The sequence below is a fragment of the Gymnoscopelus microlampas genome, assembly GCF_963454915.1.
Source record: "Gymnoscopelus microlampas genome assembly, chromosome: 20".
NCBI lineage: Eukaryota > Metazoa > Chordata > Actinopteri > Myctophiformes > Myctophidae > Gymnoscopelus > Gymnoscopelus microlampas.
Genome location: NC_139957.1, coordinates 1,015,857 through 1,037,670, shown reverse-complemented (window position 1 = coordinate 1,037,670; position 21,814 = coordinate 1,015,857). Strand labels below are relative to the sequence as shown.

Below are 21,814 nucleotides of genomic sequence, written 5' to 3'. Positions count from 1 at the left end.
CCATTAAGACATCTCGCCTCAGGTCTTAATGGGTTAAAAAGTACTATCGCCTCAATAAGTAGTGGAGTAGAAGTATAAAGTCTCAAGAAATGGCAATACGTTACGCCACTGATCACATTCATATATCCATTGGTGAGAGTGTGTCTCTTGCCAAGGCGGTGGGCTATGAAGTCAAGGTGTGATAACATTGATAACTGGGGTCATTGTGTGTCTGGGAGTGGAAAGAGACCATAAGGAAATGAGACGTGATAAGAAGTGTCTTTATTGTGGTGATTTTAGATAAGATAGTCATCCCTGACTTCAACAGTGATTCAACAGTGGTGTAAAGTAACTAAATACATTTAATCTACAAGCTCAAATCGTGTCGCGATGCAACCTATTTCATACTTTGTCTATTCAAAAAGTAGCAGATCAATCTATGGATCTGATATTTTTGCTATTTTTGAAGAGTATTGACAAAGATTTAAAACCAAGAAATGTTTTTCTATGATTTTAGTTTTTTTGTCAAAACCGTTTCACTCAGTTTTTGAAAACCCTCTTTTTCTTGTTCTTTAGTTAGCTGAGATCTTATTGGGTTAGTTTCAATTACTTATGACAACCCTGTCTTTGTTGTTGTGATGCAGAAAAGATTGCCATCCCTGACTTTAAATAATATTAAATCATATATTTTTCTATCATTTCAGATAAGATAGCCATCCCTGACTTTGGCACGGGAGCCATGGAGAACTGGGGTCTGATCACCTACAGAGAGACCAACCTGTTGTATGATGAGGCGCAGTCATCTTCTTACAACAAGCAGAGAGTGGCCAGCGTCATCGCCCACGAACTGGTGCACCAGGTACACACAGACAGACATGAGCAGAACAATTGCATTTCTTTCTTTTTTTTACTTACCCACATGCAAGTATATTTTGTATAAAATATCATTCATAAGGTTTTGTATGTAGTATATACTATACGTTAGGGTTAGGGGTACTATACGTAACCCTAACCCTGTATATAGAAATAATAATTCAGCGTGCGTGTGTGCGTGCGTGCGTGCGTGCGTGCGTGCGTGTGTGGACAAACAGGGACATTATCAACTACTAACATTCATTAGAAGGACAATATCAGTCACCAGAAGCAGGGACGTGTGGTTCTGTTTCAAAGACCAGTTTGTGGCAGCATGGAAACCACATATTTCACATGGTTAAAAACCACCTCAGACAGGCGGAGGTTATGCCTTGCTCAACAGTCTGATGGTAGCCATACTACAGTACTTAGTTACTTTCCACCACTGGAAACTGGGAGGAGAGGCCAGGTCCCACCAGTCACTTTACAAGTCCTTTGAGCGCTGCATCATATTTGAACTCTCCCCTCCAGCTGGGATTTACAGGAGAGCACTGGCAGATTCCATACTGTCATCAAATATAGATGCAGAACACATGTGTGGTGCTGTGCAGACACACTAACAGGCCAACATCTCAGCCTCAAATAAGTATGGACAGACAGGTATGGTACAAATGTAATTTGTACTCTCTGAGCTAAATTAACTCTCAGGAGTTTGCACTTTGCAGTGATAGTTTGTCCAGATAAAAAGGTTTTGATAAAAAGCTAATTACTGTATATGTTGACCAGGACAGGTCACATGACCAGCTGATGTCAGTCTAAAGGGCCATTCACACCGAGCACTATAACTGTACCTATAAACATATATCATATATTTTTTAAAGTTTAGTATGGCAGTAGTCGCTGTGATCGACGTTTGAGGATTTATTTGAACGTGACTCCGCCCCCTTTTTGGTAGGAAGGGGGGCAGTCTCGTTCTTGCATTCAGCCAATCTCGTTCTTGCATTCAGCCAAGTGCCAGTATGGGCGGGGCCCATAGACTGTATAAAAGAAATGGACAAAGTCACACCCCCAGACTCTACACACCGCAAATGAAGCCTATTTTTCAACGATTTCAAATCCGCCATCTTTAAAGGAGACATCCGGTCATTTTAAGTGTTATGTTTGATGTGCGTCAAATCACTTACCGACGTAGAAATGAAAATCGCGTGACTCCACAAATCCCCCTATCGACCCCCACCGTTGGCATGATAGTAGGATGCTGGATAGCCCAAATTCGCCTATTTTAACAAATGCAAAGTCTGTTTTTTTGCTTCTAGTACTCATTGTTGAGTCCCATGATAATGTAACAGGCGCTAAAACTCCGAGAAGCTAACGGCTAATAACAGAACGAGCTAATGCTGGTTGCCTGTTTCTCTCCCGACCTGGCAACCTGGGGCTGCCATGCAGAGAGATAAGCAGCCCCAGCATTAGCTCGTTCTGTTATTAGCCGTTAGCTTCTCGGAGTTTTAGCGCCTGTTACATTATCATGGGACTCAACAATGAGTACTAGAAGCAAAAAAACAGACTTTGCATTTGTTAAAATAGGCGAATTTGGGCTATCCAGCATCCTACTATCATGCCAACGGTGGGGGTCGATAGGGGGATTTGTGGAGTCACGCGATTTTCATTTCTACGTCGGTAAGTGATTTGACGCACATCAAACATAACACTTAAAATGACCGGATGTCTCCTTTAATACATACAGAAAAGCAACCGGAAATCAATCGCTAAATGAATGCTATTGGTTGGGTAGCTTGTCAATCAAGAGCGGTGGCGGGGAATGAATGCTATTGGTTGTGTAGCTTGTCAATCAAATCACCCCACCCCTTCTATAGCACAACCTACTTTATCGTAATTGTTTTCAATAAATGGGACCATAATTGACCAAATTGTATATCACGATGATTGAAAGAAGACTTTAAAGCATATAGTATGTATGACAATGTTTATTAAGGTAAGAAAATCAAGTCTAAAGTTCGTCAAAAAACCCATCCACTTGCATTGACACCAGCAGGGGTAAAACAGCGAAACTACAGGCCATTCATATGAACTGTCACTTGAACTCACTTCCTATATGGACTAAATTTCAGAACAGGAAGCTGCACCCTTGGCGGGGCCTTATGAATCAGGCTGCAGAAACATATCACGCAAGAGGCCCAATAGGCTCTATTCACAGCAGCCATATTATGAAGACATTCACAGGTGTTACCAATGATACTAATGAAGGCTCTGTTCCATTCTGGTCAAACAGAGTCAGGGTGCTGATATTGTGCATGTTGGCTCACTGGAAACACTCTGCTACACCAGTGGGTCTAAAGTTGGGGTCCAGGGACCCTCATGGGCTTCCAAATGGCCTCTGTGTAACTCTGAGATTGTACAAATGGAACGGTCCATTTGGTTCCATTTGTACAATCTCAGAGTTATGGGGGTCGTGGAAACCACTGTGCGACACTAAATGGAACAGAGCCTTCATTAGTATCATTGGTAACACCTGTGAAGGAAGTGACAATATGGCTGCTGTGCATAGAGCCTATTTATTTCCAATATGGCTGCTGTGCATAGAGCCTATACAGTATTAGTTGCAGAAGTACAAGGGTGCATTTACAACAGGAATAATGTACGCACCGAGCATGTGATCCTGACGCTTTTATGAGGTTTTATGGCAGGGCTGAATCTGATCCCTCACAGATAGGTGCTAGAGAGGCAGTCTGTAAAGATTTATGGACCGATTACAGGAACATGTCATTGTCACCACACCATAAAGTCATAAAGAACACACGCTTGTCCTCAAGTCATCAGACATCCAACAATCCTCAAGGACTACCTTACCTCCAAAAAAAACAAAAAATCACTATATTTACAATATAAAAATGCAGAACTGTACATACTTTTCATGATCTTTTCAGATGTGTACTTGCACGTTCCGCACCACATGCAACAAAGTGTATCAAGCAAATAACAGTATAAAAGCCAATATTTCATGTCAAGATGCCCCCCCCCCCACACACACACACACACACACACACACACACTAGTTCCAAAACATTCTTACATTGGATGGACTCATGAAATATATTTGTTTTTATACGCACGCACACACTCACGCACACAGACAGACAGACAGACAGACAGACAGACGTGAGCAGTTAATGGTTCAATCTCAACCCTAACATTAACCCCAATTACACTGAACCGTAAGCTAATAATAGCTGTACTGTCCAAGACAGCACTGGACATTCATAATAATTAGAATAGCTCAGATTTATAGAGCGCTTTTCTAGGTACCCAAAGTTGCTTAACATGAAATAAAAGTGAGGAATTAACTTCATTAAGAAAAGATACATGAATAATAATAAAATAATCTCATCTCTAATATGGTTGGGGAGTGCATTCCAGAGGGAGGGGGGCAGCAACAGAGAAAGCGTTTCTTGGTCTTGGGGAGCTCCAGGGCGTTGGGCACATGTACGACCCAACCACCTTCTACCAAGCCCCCAGAACCCAGTGGTTTCATTGAAGCAGAATGGACATGCTGGCCATTTTAGGTACTGCAGCTTAAAACGGCCTGGGGCTTCTGTCACGAACAAGTAAAAACGGTTTCGACCAATGGGCTCGACTCACGAGCGTGCGCACGAGCATGCGCACGGGGCTGCGCAAGCTTCTGTGACGCAAAACGCATCACAGAAGTGACGTGCAGAAGCCCCAAATAGGCCTCGCCCACCACATTTCACAACCCGGAAAAAGGGGTGATTTCGGCCCATGCGCTGTGTGAGCAATTCATGAGCAAGTGGATGGGAGGGGATATCCGGTGCCCTCTCTATTATTAACTCTAGCCTTCTACACCTGCACCATAGAGGAGCTGACCAATAATTCACAAACAATTGACAGTCATTAATGATAATCCATCTCCCAGGGGTCTAGCGCATTAACGGGGACAGACTCCCGTGTGATAATACTCCCTACTCCCATACAAATAATAATAATAATAATAATGATAATAATAATAATAATAATAATTATATTTTTTTATAAAAACAAATAAAAATAAATAAATACATAGCCCATCTGGTTTGCAGATTCAATCTTTGAAAAATTCCTTTCTTCTCTTGTATTTCTTTCCTTTAATGTCCCAAACATAGATCTCAGGTTTAAAGTGATTAAATGTCCCAAACATAGATCTCAGGTTGAAAGTGATTAAAACAGTCTGGGTGATTAGGCAGAAATAATTGCGGTCAGGTTGTGATATAGTAATTATGACAGGCCTACACAGGACCATGCAGAGCCTGCTGCCGAGCACTGGTTCTCAACCTCAGGTACGGGGTACCAGGGGTTTAATGTCAAGGACCCCCAGTTTGATACGCATTAGACCACAGACCCCCATTGTATTATTTTGATTTGTTTTATTTATTTTTGTATTATTTGCTCTGGGTCCATTTGGTTCCATTTGTACGTTCTCAGAGCTACAGACCCGCAAGGGTCCATTTGGACCCCCGGTGGTCCCCGGACCCTATGATGACAAACAGTGCTTTACAGGATCACAAGGTCCTGTGGAGAGAGCGGTATGGTCAGCTGAACACATCTCTGCATTCCTCAAACTGCAGGACATCTTAAAAGGGAGAAAAAAAAGAAAAAAGAAGCTCCTGCCCTATGGGCCACATGGCTCAGGGAACTGGTGCTTTCCAAGACTACTTACTTGCTTACTTACTTACTTACTTACTTACGCACGCACGCACGTACGCACGTACGCACGTACGCACGCACGCACGCACGCACGCACGCACGCACGCACGCACGCACTCACTCACTCACTCACTGGGAAGGAGTAATATAAAAAATGTGTTTTACATATGTCGGCCTCTTGGTGGCGCTATAAAAGGCAGATGTGAAAAATGGAGGGCAAAGGTTTTTCCTTGGCCTCTAGGGAGTGCTCATACTAAGTGTTGTAGCCAACAGATTGGTGCAGTTATAGGTAAAAACACGAATCGGCCTGTTATAGCGCCACCATGAGGCTGATTTAAAAAAAATGGAAGTGACATTCTTCCTCGGCATAGTGTGAATGGTCCGACAGCGCATTCCTCCGACAGCGCATGCCTCCGACGTTTCCAATACTAACCCTATACCAAACCCGCACCCTAACCCTAACCGCACGCGGATGCCACATAGTCGGAGAAAAGGGATGTCGGATTATCGTATGCCTCCCGTGTGAATGTGCGTGCAGAATTTCAAGGAAATTGCATGCTGTGATCATGATTTGAGGCAATTTGTTTTGAACAGAGCACTCCTGCAAACTTTGGAAGCCATTTTAGCCAATCAGGGTGGAATATGAAAAATCTGTAATACCTGTTTCGTTTAATGACTATAGAGATACTGTGTACCGATTTGCGTGATGTTTGGACAAAATCTGTAGGAGTACTGTCAAATTTATTTTTTGGAAAAAGCGGCCTCCTGGTGGCGCTATAACAGGCCCATGTGAAAGATTTGGGGCAAAGGTTCTGAATTGGCATCCAGGGAGTGTGTGTGCACAGTTTCGTTGCGATCAAGCCAATGGTGTCGGAGATTAGCTGTTCACAGATGGACGCACGCACGCACGCACGCACGCACGCACGCACGCACGCACGCACGCACGCACGCACACACACACACACACACACACACACACACACACACACACACACACACACACGGACGGACGGACGGACGGACGGACTGGGTGCAAAACATACTCTCTCGCCATGCCTTTCGGCCTGGCAGAGACAAACATGAATTATTATGGGTATAAATAAGTAAACACAATAATTCACTGGCAAATACATAGACATTTTATTTGACCAAATGGACAAACTCCCATCTTGACAGGCATGCAGAAATTCCATATATTTAATTATATATAGAGATGATGTGTAGTTATATGGAATGTAGCTTGAAGTAATTAAACCTCTTGTTTTAACATTACTAAATACAAGGCACAAGTTCTCAGGATCGATACAAGTATACACACGATACATACTGTATGTTGCTGTTTACATATCGATATAATTGGATCATTGAAATAAAAATGTATGCATTACACCCCTCGCCAGTGGTGGAAAAAGTACTCGTTTTTTTTAACTTAAAGGCATTGTAGGGAACATTAAGCCTAAATTTAAAATATATATATTTTGCATTTTTTCCCCTCTATCAGCCACTATATAATGATGCTGGGGTGTTTATATGCATTGAAACACAGTCCTCCTTCTGAAATCCGTATTTTCCCTAATGTTTATGTGTTCTATGTTTATGTCCGGTACGTAAATTAACGCACGCATGTGCGCGTCCGTGCGCGTCCGTGTCCGTATGAACGTTTACTTTCGGTTTTAAAACGCTCTCAAACTTCGTTTTTGAGGCACAGAATTTAATTTTAAGATAGCGTGTGGATAGAATTTAGTTGTTTAACTTCATATATGTGGTCAATTTATCATGAAAGAGCCTATTTTTAAAAAAAAATTCAGAGAACCAGCAGGGCGGGAATTTCCGCATATTGTATCCCAATAAAGCAACCTGTTTTCGGGCACCATGCCTTCAAAAGAACCTCTCTATGGAGGTCCCTCCTACGTCACCCCCTGGTGGTCGGGGAAAAGTACTGCTGGTGTGTATTTACCTCTGAACTCCCTAGTATCCCTTTAAAGACGGGGTGCCGTGATTTTTAGTGATTTCCCCCCCCTAAAACATAATCATCAGGTATTATGTTTGTTTTTTTTTGTTTTTTTTAAACAGTGTACAGAAAGTGTTAAAATTATGTTTTTATGTGGAATATTATGTTTTTATGTTATAATTATACCTGGTTCTCACCTTAGCACCTCCTCCACCACCTTAGCACCACCCACCTGTCCTAGTCCCTCCTATAATTTTACTGTGTCATTAAAGTGCTGTTTTTGGCACGTTTGACCCTCAAGGTTTCCGCCTCCAGGAAGAAACTCAAAATAGTCAGAGAAGACATAAAACACCATAAAAACACCACCAGGGGGCTTAATGAAGTTCTATCAACCTCATATACACACGAAAAAAAGAAAAAGTGCAAAACCATGGCACCACCTCTTTACAGTTTTTCACAATTGTTAACACACGTTTCTCAAAAAACTAACGGCTTTCTCAAAACTGCACACACAAAACTGCAAACCTCACACAGAAAATGCTAAACCCTACTCTCCCTTTGCAAGATGACTCTTTGCCATCAAATCTTTTAACTGTTCACAAAATGGAACTTGTGTTTTCATTTGGTACACACAGCCATATTTTCAAATGACACACACATACCATTCATTGAGTACACACAACTAAGCATGTGCTGCACTCTACCAAGCATTTACAACACACTGCAGGGCAAAATTGAAAACACAATCATATAAATGGAACACACCATAAATGACAATGACTATGGAGAATGAACCATTTCTCCTTTTGTAAAATGACTCAGTGTAGGCCTACTTTTTTCATAGTCAAACATAAAACAAAACACAAATATGCAGCCAAAAAAGTTTTATTTCTCTACATGATTTAGGCATCATGCCTCCGGTTCATGTCTGGCCAGAGGGCCATCCACATCATAGGCAATGTTCTCCCTGTCCAAGCAGCGTTGGAAGAAACGCCTCGAGTGGCGCATGAAGCCCCGACAGACCTCAACAGTGACTAGGGCCGCAATAGATTTTCACGATTTTTGTATAATGACATTTTTCGATTTTGAATTGGAAAAAAACATATTTTACTAATCGAGAATCGTTTGTTTTGAAAAAATCGGAAAAGAATCGGAATCGTGACCCCAACAATCGGAATCGAATCGAATCGTGAGATAGCAGAAGATTCACACCCTAACAGTGACGTTGCCACAAGCCTCCTCCATATGGCCTGGAGAAGTGGGACCCGGCTCTGTGGGTTCCGTTCATTTACCTTCCACCTCCAAGCTCAAAATAACTCCTCAATGGGATTCAGGAAAGGAGAATAAGGTCGAAGGTACAGAATGGAAAAATGTGGGTGGTCCTGGAACCACTCACGCACTGGAGCAGCCCGGTGGTGCAAATTGCTCACCAGACCTGAATGTTTAGAGATTTGACTATCTGTGTGTTGCAGATTGATGCTTTGAGATTTTACGTGAGAAGTGTGTGCAACAACTGAACATGTGTGTAGTGTTTGGACAACAAGGTGTGTTGTAGATTGATGCTTTGAGATTTTATGTGAGAAGTGTGTGCAACAACTGAACATTGTGTGTAGTGTTTGGACAACAAGGTGATAATGTAATTGACATCAGAGTGTAAAGAAGGAAAGTCAGAGTCTAATGCAGATAAGGGAGTGTGAAGTAGTGCCAAATTGGGTCCAGCGATTAGTACATGAAGTTAAGGTTGTGAAAATTGTGCCGAATTTTCGCTTTTTGTGTGTTAACAATTGTGAAAAACTGTAAGTTAAAGTATCAATACTGCAATGTAGAAACACTCTGTTTAAAAGTACTCATTATACAGAATGTCTCGTTTCACAAGGTATTGTATGTATAAAATGTACTAAAATCTATATTTCAAATAGCAGATCTACAAGCTTAAATTTTAAATTGGGCTGAAGTGGTTAATGTTTTGTAATAATAATCCAAATCTACAAAGTAACTAGTAACTAAAGTTTTCATATAATAGTAGTGAAGTATTTTCCTCTGAGATGTAGGGGTAGAAGTATTGAAAATTGTAAATACTGAAGAAAATAAGAAATACCTTAAAATTGTACTTACGCACAGTACTTGAGTAGATGTACTTAGTTACTTGACACCATTGTTCATTGCATAATGTGTGTGTTGCAGTGGTTTGGGAACATCGTGACCATGGACTGGTGGGATGACCTGTGGCTAAACGAGGGCTTCGCCAGTTTCTTTGAGTACATCGGTGTGGAAAAAGCTGAGCCTGACTGGGGAATGGTGAGTCACTCTCTATAGTGCTTGGCAACGTGTCGTCACCACGGGGGGCGTGGCATTGTAGATGCACACATGGGTGGGAGTCAATGTTGAGTCAAGCTGTTTATGACGCACCAAGATGTCCGCCGCTACCAAATGACACTTGTTGACGTGCCCTTCAGGATTTTTTGCTATGCACTCTATAAGCACTGACTGGGGAATGGAGAGACACTCTCTATAAGCACTGACTGGGGAATGGAGAGTCACTCTCTATAACATGCATGGGCAACTGGCGGCCCGGGGGCCAAATGCGGCCCCCACCTTCACTTAATGCGTCCCGCAGGTTAATATGGGAATACTGATATATTATTGATTTCAGCTGTTCCAATTCCAAACATGCAAACATGACCCACTGTAATTACTTTAGTCAGTAGCTTAGTAGCTCAATGACTAGTATTAAAATTATATTGTCTTTTCTATGTCCAATGTATTTGTATTTAAGTTCAAAAAGTTAACATAAGTATAACTAAATGCATTTGAAATGAAATAAAAATGTTACTTTTCAGGATTCCAATTAAAAAATAGCAAAAATAGCAGATCTACAAGCTTTGCTACTTTGGTGTGACAGAATGGCGAAGTACAGCATTAATTTACGGAAAAAGGTAAAATATGGAGATAAGAGGTGTCTGCCCGACAAAATGATGCAATGTGGCCCTCTGGAGTGAGTGTGGAAATATAGTGGCCCTCTACATCATCAAGGTTGCCCAACCCTGCTCTATAAGCACTAGCACTAACACTGCTCTTCAATTGTCTAATTAGTTTACGGGATTAGTTTTGAACATACAGTGAAAATTAGGGTTATATGCACCTAGGTGCATTCTTAACCACTTGAACCCTAGCGGCCCTATTCTGGGGGCAAACGTTCATCGAAAATAGCAGATCTACAAGCTCACAATGTGTCATAATGCCTCACGACGTGACACGTTGTGAGCTTGTAGATCTACGATTTCCACTTAATGTTCGCCTCCAGAATAGGGACGCTAGGGTTCAAGCATTAACGTTAAGAATAACGTATGTGTTCCAGCAGTGCCAGTTTAGACTCCACAGGGGCCCTAAGCAGGATACAGGAAAGGGGGCCCTGCCGCGGCGGCGAAAAAAGACGCGGGTAAAAAAAGACGAAAGAAAAAAAAAAGAAAGACGCGGGTAGGCGGGGCCCTACGCAACCTGCGTAGTGTGCGTATAGGGTGGACCGGCTCTGTGAGTCATGATTTCATTCACCTGTGTGATTCCCATAGCTCATGTTCCTCCAAACACACCTGATTTAATTATACAGGGTTACTCTGTTTTAAATCTCATTCAAGATGACGTCCAGAAGGTGAATTACTCGTATTACACTCAAACACACACACATATATATATATATATATATATTTGATACTATGTATATGTATGTACTGTATATGTAAACATATATAGTTACAATAGGGGTAGAGCCAGATACAGTAACCTTAGGCTTCTTTCTACTCCTTTTCGAACAATTAAGATTTTATTATAAAGTTGAAAATGACTATGCATCACCACATTTTTTTATGTTTTATTGTACTTTTGAGCTATCGTTTTCTGTATTTACTTTTTTTTTCTTTCTTGTATTTTTTTTTTTTTTATGTTCGAAATAAATAAACAAACAAACAAACAAACAGTACAATAAAATATGTATCTGAAAAGATTTTAGATGAGAAATAAGCCATTTGGTAACATTTCGCACCATTTTAAAAACATGCTTTGGGCAACAGGCAACAAACACTAGCCTTCTCTGGCAGCAGTGAGATGCTAGCGATCCCATAGCCCGAGGCGACGGGCTGAGACTTTGATTGGTTGAGGCACAACACGCTTCAAATTGAAATGAGCAAAAAAGCCATTTAATGACGTCTTATCAGTGTGAAATTGTGTGTGTGTGTGTGTGTGTGTGTGTGTGTGTGTGTGTGTGTGTGTGTGTGTGTGTGTGTGTGTGTGTGTGTGTGTGTGTGTGTGTGTGTGTGTTGTGTCATCATAACAGCGTGACATCATGATCATCAGTGATGTTCTTCCTGTGATGACCAACGATGCTCTCCTGTCCTCTCATCCAATCATCGTGAACGTGTCAACGCCCGCCGAGATCACCTCTGTGTTCGACGCCATCTCATACAGCAAGGTACCCTTTCACCCCAAAAAACACACCATCTCACATGGATTCAAGTACTCATTCGCCGCCACTGATTTCAGTCATTTGAATTCCACAGAAGTCTTCCAAGGAATCACCGGAAAGCGACGCGTTGTGAGCTTGTAGATTGGCTATTTTCGGTTATTAGTTATTTTAAGGTGAAAGAGTAATTGAAGTGTTCAAACTAGCAATAGTATAGGTTAGATCAAAGGTAGGGTAAGTGATCTTCTTTGGTTAAAATAAAAAATAGCTCTATATTCTGATACTATAATTCTGATCTGGTACTCATTGCTATAGAGTGTTTGCTCATTAACAGGACTCTCCATGTCTCTCCAGCTCTTTATTAAGCAGAAAATGCTTTTTCAGGTCGGGATACCAATTTTATCTAATCACAGAACCGGAACACTATACAAATAAAGCTGATAAATGGGTACTCTTTCTTGATTGGCTGACATTTTGTCAGCTACCTGAACATGTATTTTCTTTTTATCAAACGCTGGAGAGACGGGAGACCCCTGTTACTCAACAAACACTTTATAGCAATGATTACTACAATAGTGCTTTAACCTTTTAACAAAAAACAAAAACAAAAAATATCACTTACCCTACCTTTAACGAGTGTTTGAATTTGGAAGCATCTTCCAAAAAAAGAACCTAATGGTCTCGGATATTTCATAAAAGCAAAGGCCTCAATCTGCTATTTCTTCAACTGCAATGTAGAACATACGTTTAGAAGAATATGCAGGTATATGTACATGTCCACAGTGTTAATAACAGGTATATGTCCATGTCCACAGTGTTAATAACAGGTATATGTCCATGTCCACAGTGTTAATAACAGGTATATGTCCATGTCCACAGTATTAATAACAGGTATATGTCCATGTCCACAGGGAGCGTCCATTCTCAGGATGGTAGAGGACTGGTTGGGGAGAGAAACCTTCAGAGACGGATGTCGAGTAAGTTCATCCTCACTAATACACTACACTCCTTAACTCTGGTACCCTTTTACCTAGAGTATTGGGGGTGTAAGTGTGTATTGGTCTTTATAACAGTCCACAGTGTATAAAGCAGGTATTATGTACATGTCCACAGTGTATAAAGCAGGTATATCTACATGTCCACAGTGTATAAAGCAGGTATATCTATATGTCCACAGTGTATAAAGTATAGCGTCGCCTTGCTAAACTAATGGCCTATGTCATTTTTTAAAAAGTTTTTCAGGAAAAATAAAAAACTGATCCAAAACAAAACAATGACAACACAATGATATTTCTTAATCAACACAATGATATTTCTTAATCATTTCAACCAAAATGTTTTTAAGACATTTTGACAATTGAAATAGAAATAACACTGTCTGTCAGTTATGTAACATAAGAGATTTAGGGGTTAGGTAGAATAGGTTTAAATAGGATTAAATCTGACTTAGGCAAAACAAAAATGGCCTAAATCAGTAAATAATTTGGCCTAAGTCACAAAACCATGTGACTTAGGCCAAAAAAATTGTCTATTTTGGCCTAAGTCACACTAGGGAGTACAGACCAATTAATTGTTTACTAACATTGAGACTGGATGCGCAGGTGATTGTTTCACCCAATCAATTTCCAACCTGTTGTTTCGGGGTGCGCTAGTTTCAGCACACCCCAACCCCCTCTTGTGTGTTGGCTAGTGTGGCACGTCCTGGCGAGACCTGATAGAATGGGTTTCATTTAGCGCATACTGGTTGCACGCATACTAATCTCTCAAGAACAGATTCCGACCTGCGGTGGAATCTGTCGGAGCGGTTCGTCCTAACCAGTGCGCATTGGATACAAGTGGGCGTGCCTTCAGATCAGGAAGTGGGCCGCGCTTTACCCAATCAAATGTAGTGGGCGGGATTCACGTGTCCATCCACCATGATCCACCCTCCCCCCCTCGAAACTAGCCGAAACTAATTTAACAATAGCGTCCTCGGAGCGGACAAAACCACGGAAAGATATTCACATTTTAAATTACTCTTTCATCATAGAAACAAGTGGGCTTATAACCAAAACCATCCATGTTCTCTGGGAGAAGTGGTGTTAGTGTTCCGTGTAGAAATATTGTTAGTGGGAATGAAAACATGGTCGCACCAACCGGAAGTGATGCGCTATAGGCAGACATGAAACCGGTGTTTCCCTGCGCTCTAGTCTAACATTATACTCCTGCCAGACTCCACAGAATATCAGAAAAGCAGAGGTCGCTGTTTTTCATTTTCTGTGGGGTCTGGCTACGCGAGACTACACGCATACTGGTTCTTATCAGTGTGACGTCGTCTGTTAAGGGGTCTATAGGCCATTATACTAAAAGGGGAGTGAACAGCATGATCCTTTTCAATTAGGAGATGGGCGATTTTACCAGAGGTGGCCAGTGTCATGAGGAGCTGACTTAGGCAAAAAAATTGTTTTCCTCAAAAAATGACTTAGGCCATTAGTTTAGCAAGGTGACGCTGTGAGAACAATGTAGGCCAGTCTTAAGAAACAGTCTGCACTCACAAGGTAATTGTTTCTGCAGCAGTCTCACACAAAAGGACACGTTTCGGCTACTCAGGCCTTCATCAACACTGATGAAGGCCTGAGTGTATTGTTTATACTATTCACATGTACATTGCGGTCACTGTAGGGTGGAAACCTTACGTATGGAAAAAAATAACCTGTGTTTCAATGGATCTAATAATGAAGTTATTATTTAGTCACAAGAACTTGTTAATGTTTTTCATTGGTTAATATGCCTAGTAGAGGACAAATGAACAGGACCCTTGGGGGGGGGGGTTCCAGCAAAATGATTGATAGTTAGGACTCTTGAGAGTGTACAAATGGAACCAAATGGACCCTTACAGGTCTGTAACTCTGAGAGTGTACACATGGAACCAAATGGACCCTTACGGGTCTGTAACTCTGTTCCATGTGTACACTTTCAGAGTAATGGGGGTCCGTGGTCTAATGCATATAACTGGGGATTCTTGAAATTAAAAAGTTTGAGAACCGCTGAAGTAGGTTATAAGTCTGTACTGTGACAGTTCTAGTTGTAACATAGTTAGTTTAAACATCACACAATACAGTACTGATGAAATAAATGTGTAAATGTCCAGATACGTATTTACTGTACAGCCTTCTCTCAACAGAAATACCTGAAGGACTTTCACTTCAAGAACGCCAAAACAGACAACTTCTGGGCCAGTCTGGCCAATGTAGGTTCAACCACATCTTATTATTGTGAAGAACCACTTATTATGCTAAGCCGCTGTCTACGAATCCCCTGTGGTGGGAAGTAACTACACACGATCACTCAAATGCTGCACTTAAAGGAGTACTGCATCCACTTTCAACCGTATCTTCATATAATTGGTCCTCACTAATGCTCATTGTAAGATGCACCATCTTGCATAACAGTGACATTGTCAATCGTCAGGAGGAACCAATTATATGAACATACTGTAGGTTGAGAATGGGGGAACTGCTCCTTTAAAGGTAGGAGTAGTTCACACTTTAAAGGTGATCATTTTTTTGTTAAAATAAGAGCAACATTTCCTTATGTTCTGATAGTAATCATTGCTATAGAGTGTTCATTAAAACGGAGTTTCCCCGTTTGGCCGTTTCTCCAGCTCTTTGGTAAACAGAACATGCGTTTTCAGGTCAGGATACCTATCCAATCAGGAGGGAGAACTCGCAAAGGATACAGATTAAACAAGAGAAATTGGAAGTGATGACACAAAGAAGTGAGCAGACAAAAATTGGTACTCTTTTCCTGATTGGCTGAAATTTGGCAACCCATCTGAAAATGTATTTTCTTTTTATTAAAGCGCTGGAGAGACGGGAGACCCCTGTTACTGAACAAACACTTTTTTACAAAATATTTTTGTTTTAGTGATATTCTTGGTTGAAACAAAGCATTTTATGCTAAAATATAAAAGCTCTATATTGTGATAGTAATCATTGCTATAGAGTAAATTTGTTCAGTAACAGGGGTCTCCCTGTCTCTCCAGCTCTGTAATAAACAGAAAATACATTTTCAGGTGGGTTGCCAATTATGAGCTTCAATCGTTCCAGTTCCAGCTCTGTAACTCTCAGATTTAAATAAACACTGAGGATTGTACAGTGTAGACTAGGGTCATACAGCTGTATCCTATGAGTCCTCTTTCCTGATTAGATACTGTAGAATTGGTATCCTGACCATAAAATGCATTTGCTGCTTATTGAAGAGCTGGAGAGACAGGGAGATCCCTGTTATTGATCAAACACTCTATAGCAATGAGTACTATCACAATATAAAGCTAATTAACACTCCATGTAACAATAGAAAATCACTTACAATCACTTACGTGTGTGTGTGTGTGTGTGTGTGTGTGTGTGTGTGTGTGTGTGTGTGTGCGTGCCTACGTGCGTGCGTGCGTGCGTGCGTGCGTGCGTGCGTGCATGCGTATCCAGGTGAGTGGTCTACCAGTACCAGAGGTGATGAACACATGGACAAAACAGATGGGGTATCCTGTACTGGACGTGTCTGTTTCGGGATCCGCTGCCACGCTGACCCAGAAGCGGTTTCTCCTGGACCCCAACGCTGATGCCAGCCAGCCCTCTTCACCCTTCAGGTCAGGACTGTAGTATCATGTCATTATGGTGCCAACTATTAACTAAAACTAACAAAATAACAAAATAACAAAATAACAAAATAATGAAATAACAAAATAATGAAAACATAAAAGAAGAGGCCGCATGGCTCGTAGCCACGATGCAAAATAGTAATAGGCTATATGCACAGCAGCCATATTGGAAAGAAGTTGGGCCTCCTCTTATTTCCTTCACAGGTGTTACCAATGATACTAATGAAGGTTCTGTTCCATTCTGGTCAAATAGAGTCTGTGCTGACATTGTGCATGTTGGCTCACTGGAAACACTTGAGGGGGTTCCAAATGGCCCCTTGCGGGTGTGTAACTCTGACAGTGTACAAATGGAACCAAATGGACACGGGTCCATTTGGTTCCATTTGTACACTCTCAGAGTTATGGGGGTCCTAGAAACTAAAAGGTGTGAGAACCACTGTGCTACACGAAATGGAACAGTGCCTTCATTAGTATCATTGGTAACACCTGTGAAGGAAGTAAGGAAGAGGCCCAATTTCCGGCCAATTTGGTTGCTGTGCATAGAGCCTATTCATCAAGAAACCAACATTTTGAGCTGACAAAAGGTCTTCTTCAGGGACTGTATAAGCTAAACTAAGCCAACTTAACTAGCAAAGCCATTTTAGCCAAAGTCGAAAATTTAAAACAAAAAGTCAAAACGAAGTGAACAACAAAAACTCATGAAAAATGCTAAACTATAACCTTGATTCAGGTCAGGTCAGGGACATAATTCGAAACCTTTTTCATTTCAAGGACCCCCAGTTTGATACGCATTAGACCACAGACCCCCATTTGATACCTTTTTTGTGGGACCCCAATCTAAAATCCTCAGGGTTTATTTAACCCATTAAGACCTGGAATTTATCTGTGTCACTTTAGATTTCTTTGGCTATTCAAAAATAGCAGATATACAAGCTCATAGCGCGGCACCGAGTGCCGCGCTATGAGCTTGTAGATCTGATCTTGAAAAATAATTTTTAAGGGAGGAGTTCACCCAAAAAGTTACTTATTTTCTATCAATTACACACCCCATGAAGCCTTGATTTCATTTATTTTTGTTTTCCTAAGACAATAATTTGATGTGTATTTCCGGTAGGAGACACAAATAATCTACTTTGTGTCTCCTACCGGATACATTAGCCGGTAGGAGACGGGAATCAAATTATTAGTTTAGGAATGCGACAAAAACAAAAAAGAATCCATGGATTCAAGGCTTCATAGGGTGTGCAATTGATAGATAATAAGTCATTTTTTGGGTGAACTCCTCCTTTAAGATTTTTTTCCAAAAACTGTTAGGATTTAGATTTTTTTTAAGAATCGCCTCAGGTCTTAATGGGTTAACTCTGATCGTGTACAAATGGAACCAAATGAACCATTCTTAGCAGAATACAGATTGTCCATTTTTATTCAGTGCTACAGTACGTTATGTAAGTGCTCTTATTAGTAAGCTCTTGTCAATACTTTTATTTATTAGACACACACGCACACACGCACACGCACGCACGCACGCACGCACGCACGCACGCACGCACGCACGCACGCACGCACGCGCGCGCGCGCGCGCACACACACACACACACACACACACACGCACACACACACACACACACACACACACACACACACACACACACACACACACACACACACACACTTAACCCATTAAAACCAGGAACGCATCTGTGTAACCACCACCACCATTATCTTATCCTTTGGCTATTTAAAAATAGCAGATATACAAGCTCATGGCGCGGCTATGGGCTTGTAGATCTGATATTTTTGAAAAATCATGAAAATTATTGGGTTTTTGTTGTACATTTGTAGAATCCCCAGAGGCAAAGATTTGAGTTACAAATGTTCGCTTTAAAAAATATACATATTCAAAGATTTGCACACATTTTCAGAATTTTTCAAAAAATAGCAGATCTACAAGCTCTAAATATCTGCTATTTTTTAATAGCCAAAGTATAAGATAATGGTTAAATCTAAAAGGACAGATGCGTCCCGGTCTTAATGGGTTAAGCACTTTTGCACAGAACTGTCATTCAACGAAATAGGACCCAGAAGCGGTAACAAACAGAAAACATTAAAAGTGTATATAGGCCTGCCCTGGGCGGCTGGCGTAGGTGTCTCTCCCCATCTCTCTCTCTCGCCCTCTTTCCTGTCTGTCTGTCTGTCTGTCTGTCTGTCTGTCTGTCTGTCTCTACTGAAAACTATAAATAAAGGCCAAAAAGCCCCCAAAATATATATTTAAAAAAAAAGAGTGTAGATATAGAGATAGAAGGTTACTGCCTGACAACAATGATATACATTATTTACATGTTTGCATTATGTACACACATTATGCTTGTACATGATGTGCCACTGAATTATTCAATACAATTCTTGGGATTGGATTGGTATGCAAATAGTTGACAAACATTGATTGTGTGTGTGTGTGTGTGTGTGTGTGTGTGTGTGTGTGTGTGTGTGTGTGTGTGTGTGTGTGTGTGTGTGTGTGTGTGTGTGTGTGTGTGTGTGTGTGTGTGTGTGTGTGTGTGTGCGTGCGTGCGTGCGTGTTGCAGCTACAAGTGGACCATCCCAGTGAAGTGGCACTCGGTAACCAGTGACAAAAACATGTCTGTTATGTTCGACAAGAGCATTGAAGGTACTACTATATCTCTGCTGTCAGAAACAGCTAACTCCAAAATGTTCACAATGAGGTTGGAGGTCAAAAAGGGGGTGGAGTCTGGGCCGGGGTCAGCAAAACCAGCTCCACCGGATCCTCCAACTTTAGCAGAACGTTTGAGGATCCAATGGAGTTAGCTGGTTTTGTCAGAAGCGCTTTTTAATGCTTTTTATTGGTTCAATATTTTTTTACCAACACACAGACAATGTGTGCTGATTTATGGCCCTGATTTATGGAGAAAAAAAACGCAAAAGCGTGGGGGAAAGTGTTAGAGTTGGTTTCTGCCGGACAGCAACGATGCTATTCTTTATGATCACGGACGGACTGACTGACTGCTGACTGTGAAGTTCAATTCATAAAGGTCTCACAGGCAATTTTATTACCCGTGTAGGCCCTATAAAGAGAAGAATGCATTCGCCATCTGTTTTGAATAAGGGGTGTCATGTTTTGCAATTAATTAAGTTTACCTAGATTAAAGGTAAAACCATTTCTTAATTCCATTTAAGGATGTGTTTTCACTATAATTTATAATTATGAGTTTTGGGCCATGACGGAGGCGCGCCGACTCAGCAGACCTTGAGGCTGAGGAGACGCGCCCGAGCGCCTCCAGGCGCGAGTGCCCGCGTCGACCAGCCGATGGTCTGCTAGTCGAATCAGCGCCGTCCGAGTTATGTACCGATAGGGACAGAATCGTAAATATTTTTGGTGCGGACTGCGTTTGCTCCACTGACTGCGTTTGTCCCAACTACCACTCAAAGTGGCTCCTGGCCAACTGCCTGGATGAGGCAGACTTATTTTTTTAAACTTTGTGCTTTCTATTAGACTGTGCAGGGCAGAGGCGTCTAATCTCTGAGTCAGGGTAACCACATACCCTCGGATTAAAACTATTTCCTAATTCCATTTAAGGATGTGTTTACACTATATTTTAGGACTATGGGGTAGATACTGAAGGGATACAGTTTTGGAAACAAGTTAGCATATCCACAGTTCTGATGTTCACACCTCCAATTTGGAAGACAATTAGCTCCCTGTTGATGGTCCAAATGTTGATGGCTCTTGGTATCAATGTGCCTTCATTGATATTCTCATTAGCTCAACAATGAGATCTCCCCCTCAACTCTGTGGTTGATGTAGGTGATCAACTCTATTGTTTAGTTTAGTAAGAATATGTGGATAGTTTCAGTTATTTTGGGCAGTTTAGAAGTTTAGGCCTCCTGGATATTTTGTGCTAAGTCTTGTAATCCATTCTTTTTCATGGAATCTTCTCTGCCCAATTGTCCAGCGGTCATTGTATTCCAGGCCGCATACTTTTATAGCATCAATCCCATGTGTCATAAAGTGTTGAACAATTAATAAATGGGTATCTTTTTCATTATTAATGGTGTACCTGTGTTGGCTTATTCTAATTGCTATGGAGTTGCTTGTCTCTCCTACATACTGTAATCCACACACTTGGCAAGTAATCAGATAAACACAATTTCTGGTGTTGTATGTGATGTTCTGTCTTAGGCTAATAATGTTTTTGTTTGTCCTGTTTTTAACCGTTTGTTTCGGGCTAAAGTAGTTAGGCCTTGCCCGTGCTACTTGGTTCCATGGCTTCAATTTGCTGTGGATCAAGTAGTCTTTCAGATTTTTGTTTTTCCTATAGGCCGAAATTATCTTAAAGTTCTGTAGGAGGTTTCCTCCCCTGTTTTCAAAATTGCTCTTGATGGCTCTGTTTGCCAATACACTTTGGCTAGAAAATGTGGTTACTAAGGCTAGTGTCGGTTTCTCATTCCTTACTTTCACTTCCTGGAATGTGTTGTGTGATTTCCTGAGGAATGTTCTTGTATATCCACGTTTCCTTAATGCTGTGAATAGAGTTTTGCAGGTATTTTCAAAATCTGCTTTTTGTGTGCAGATTCTCTTGAAACGTAGGAGTTGTGACTTGACTATTCCTGCGAAACAATGGGTTGGATGGAAGGATGTCTTGTGGAGCAGTGCATGTGTATCAGTCTCCTTAAAGAACACCTTTAAGTCCAGTTTGCCGGTGGTGTTGAAATCTTTCCCTTTGAAGACTGTGACATCCAAGAAGTCAATGTGTTCTTTGTTTGTGACATATTTCACTGTTATTGAGGCATGATGTGTGTTTAAGACTTGTATGAATTGCTCAAATTCCTCTGCGGAGTGCTCAAATACTCCAAAAATATCATCTAGAAACCTAAAATAATGTGTGGGTTTGAATCTGCACTTTTTAAGTGTTGTTTCTTCCCATAAAGCCAAATAGATATTTGCGTATGATGGCGCGAATTTCTTTCCCATGGCTGTTCCACTGATTTGAAGGAAGGTTTTCCCATCAAATGAAAAATCGTTTTTGGTCAAATTTAATTCTAGTAATTCCAATAATTCTGCGTCTGGTCTTTGTCTGTCAGGATACTTTTTAAAGATATCTCTGGTTTATGGAGAAAAAAAACGCAAAAGCGTGGGGGAAAAAATGGAGTTGGTTTCTGCCGGACAGCAACGATGCTATTCTTTATGATCACGGATGGACTGACT

General features: G+C 41.1%; 1 protein-coding gene across 1 annotated transcript in view; it reads left to right on the top strand.

Moving 5' to 3' along the window:
- Positions 1-21,814, top strand: part of enpep (glutamyl aminopeptidase) — a 49,455-nt gene that overhangs the window by 10,531 nt on the left and 17,110 nt on the right. Inside the window, exons 6-12 of the mRNA XM_084044179.1 lie at positions 684-838; positions 9,683-9,796; positions 11,829-11,963; positions 12,866-12,931; positions 15,118-15,183; positions 16,421-16,581; positions 19,176-19,258. Of these exons, the coding sequence (XP_083900305.1) occupies positions 684-838; positions 9,683-9,796; positions 11,829-11,963; positions 12,866-12,931; positions 15,118-15,183; positions 16,421-16,581; positions 19,176-19,258 (780 nt within the window). The remainder of the gene's footprint in view (positions 1-683; positions 839-9,682; positions 9,797-11,828; positions 11,964-12,865; positions 12,932-15,117; positions 15,184-16,420; positions 16,582-19,175; positions 19,259-21,814) is intronic.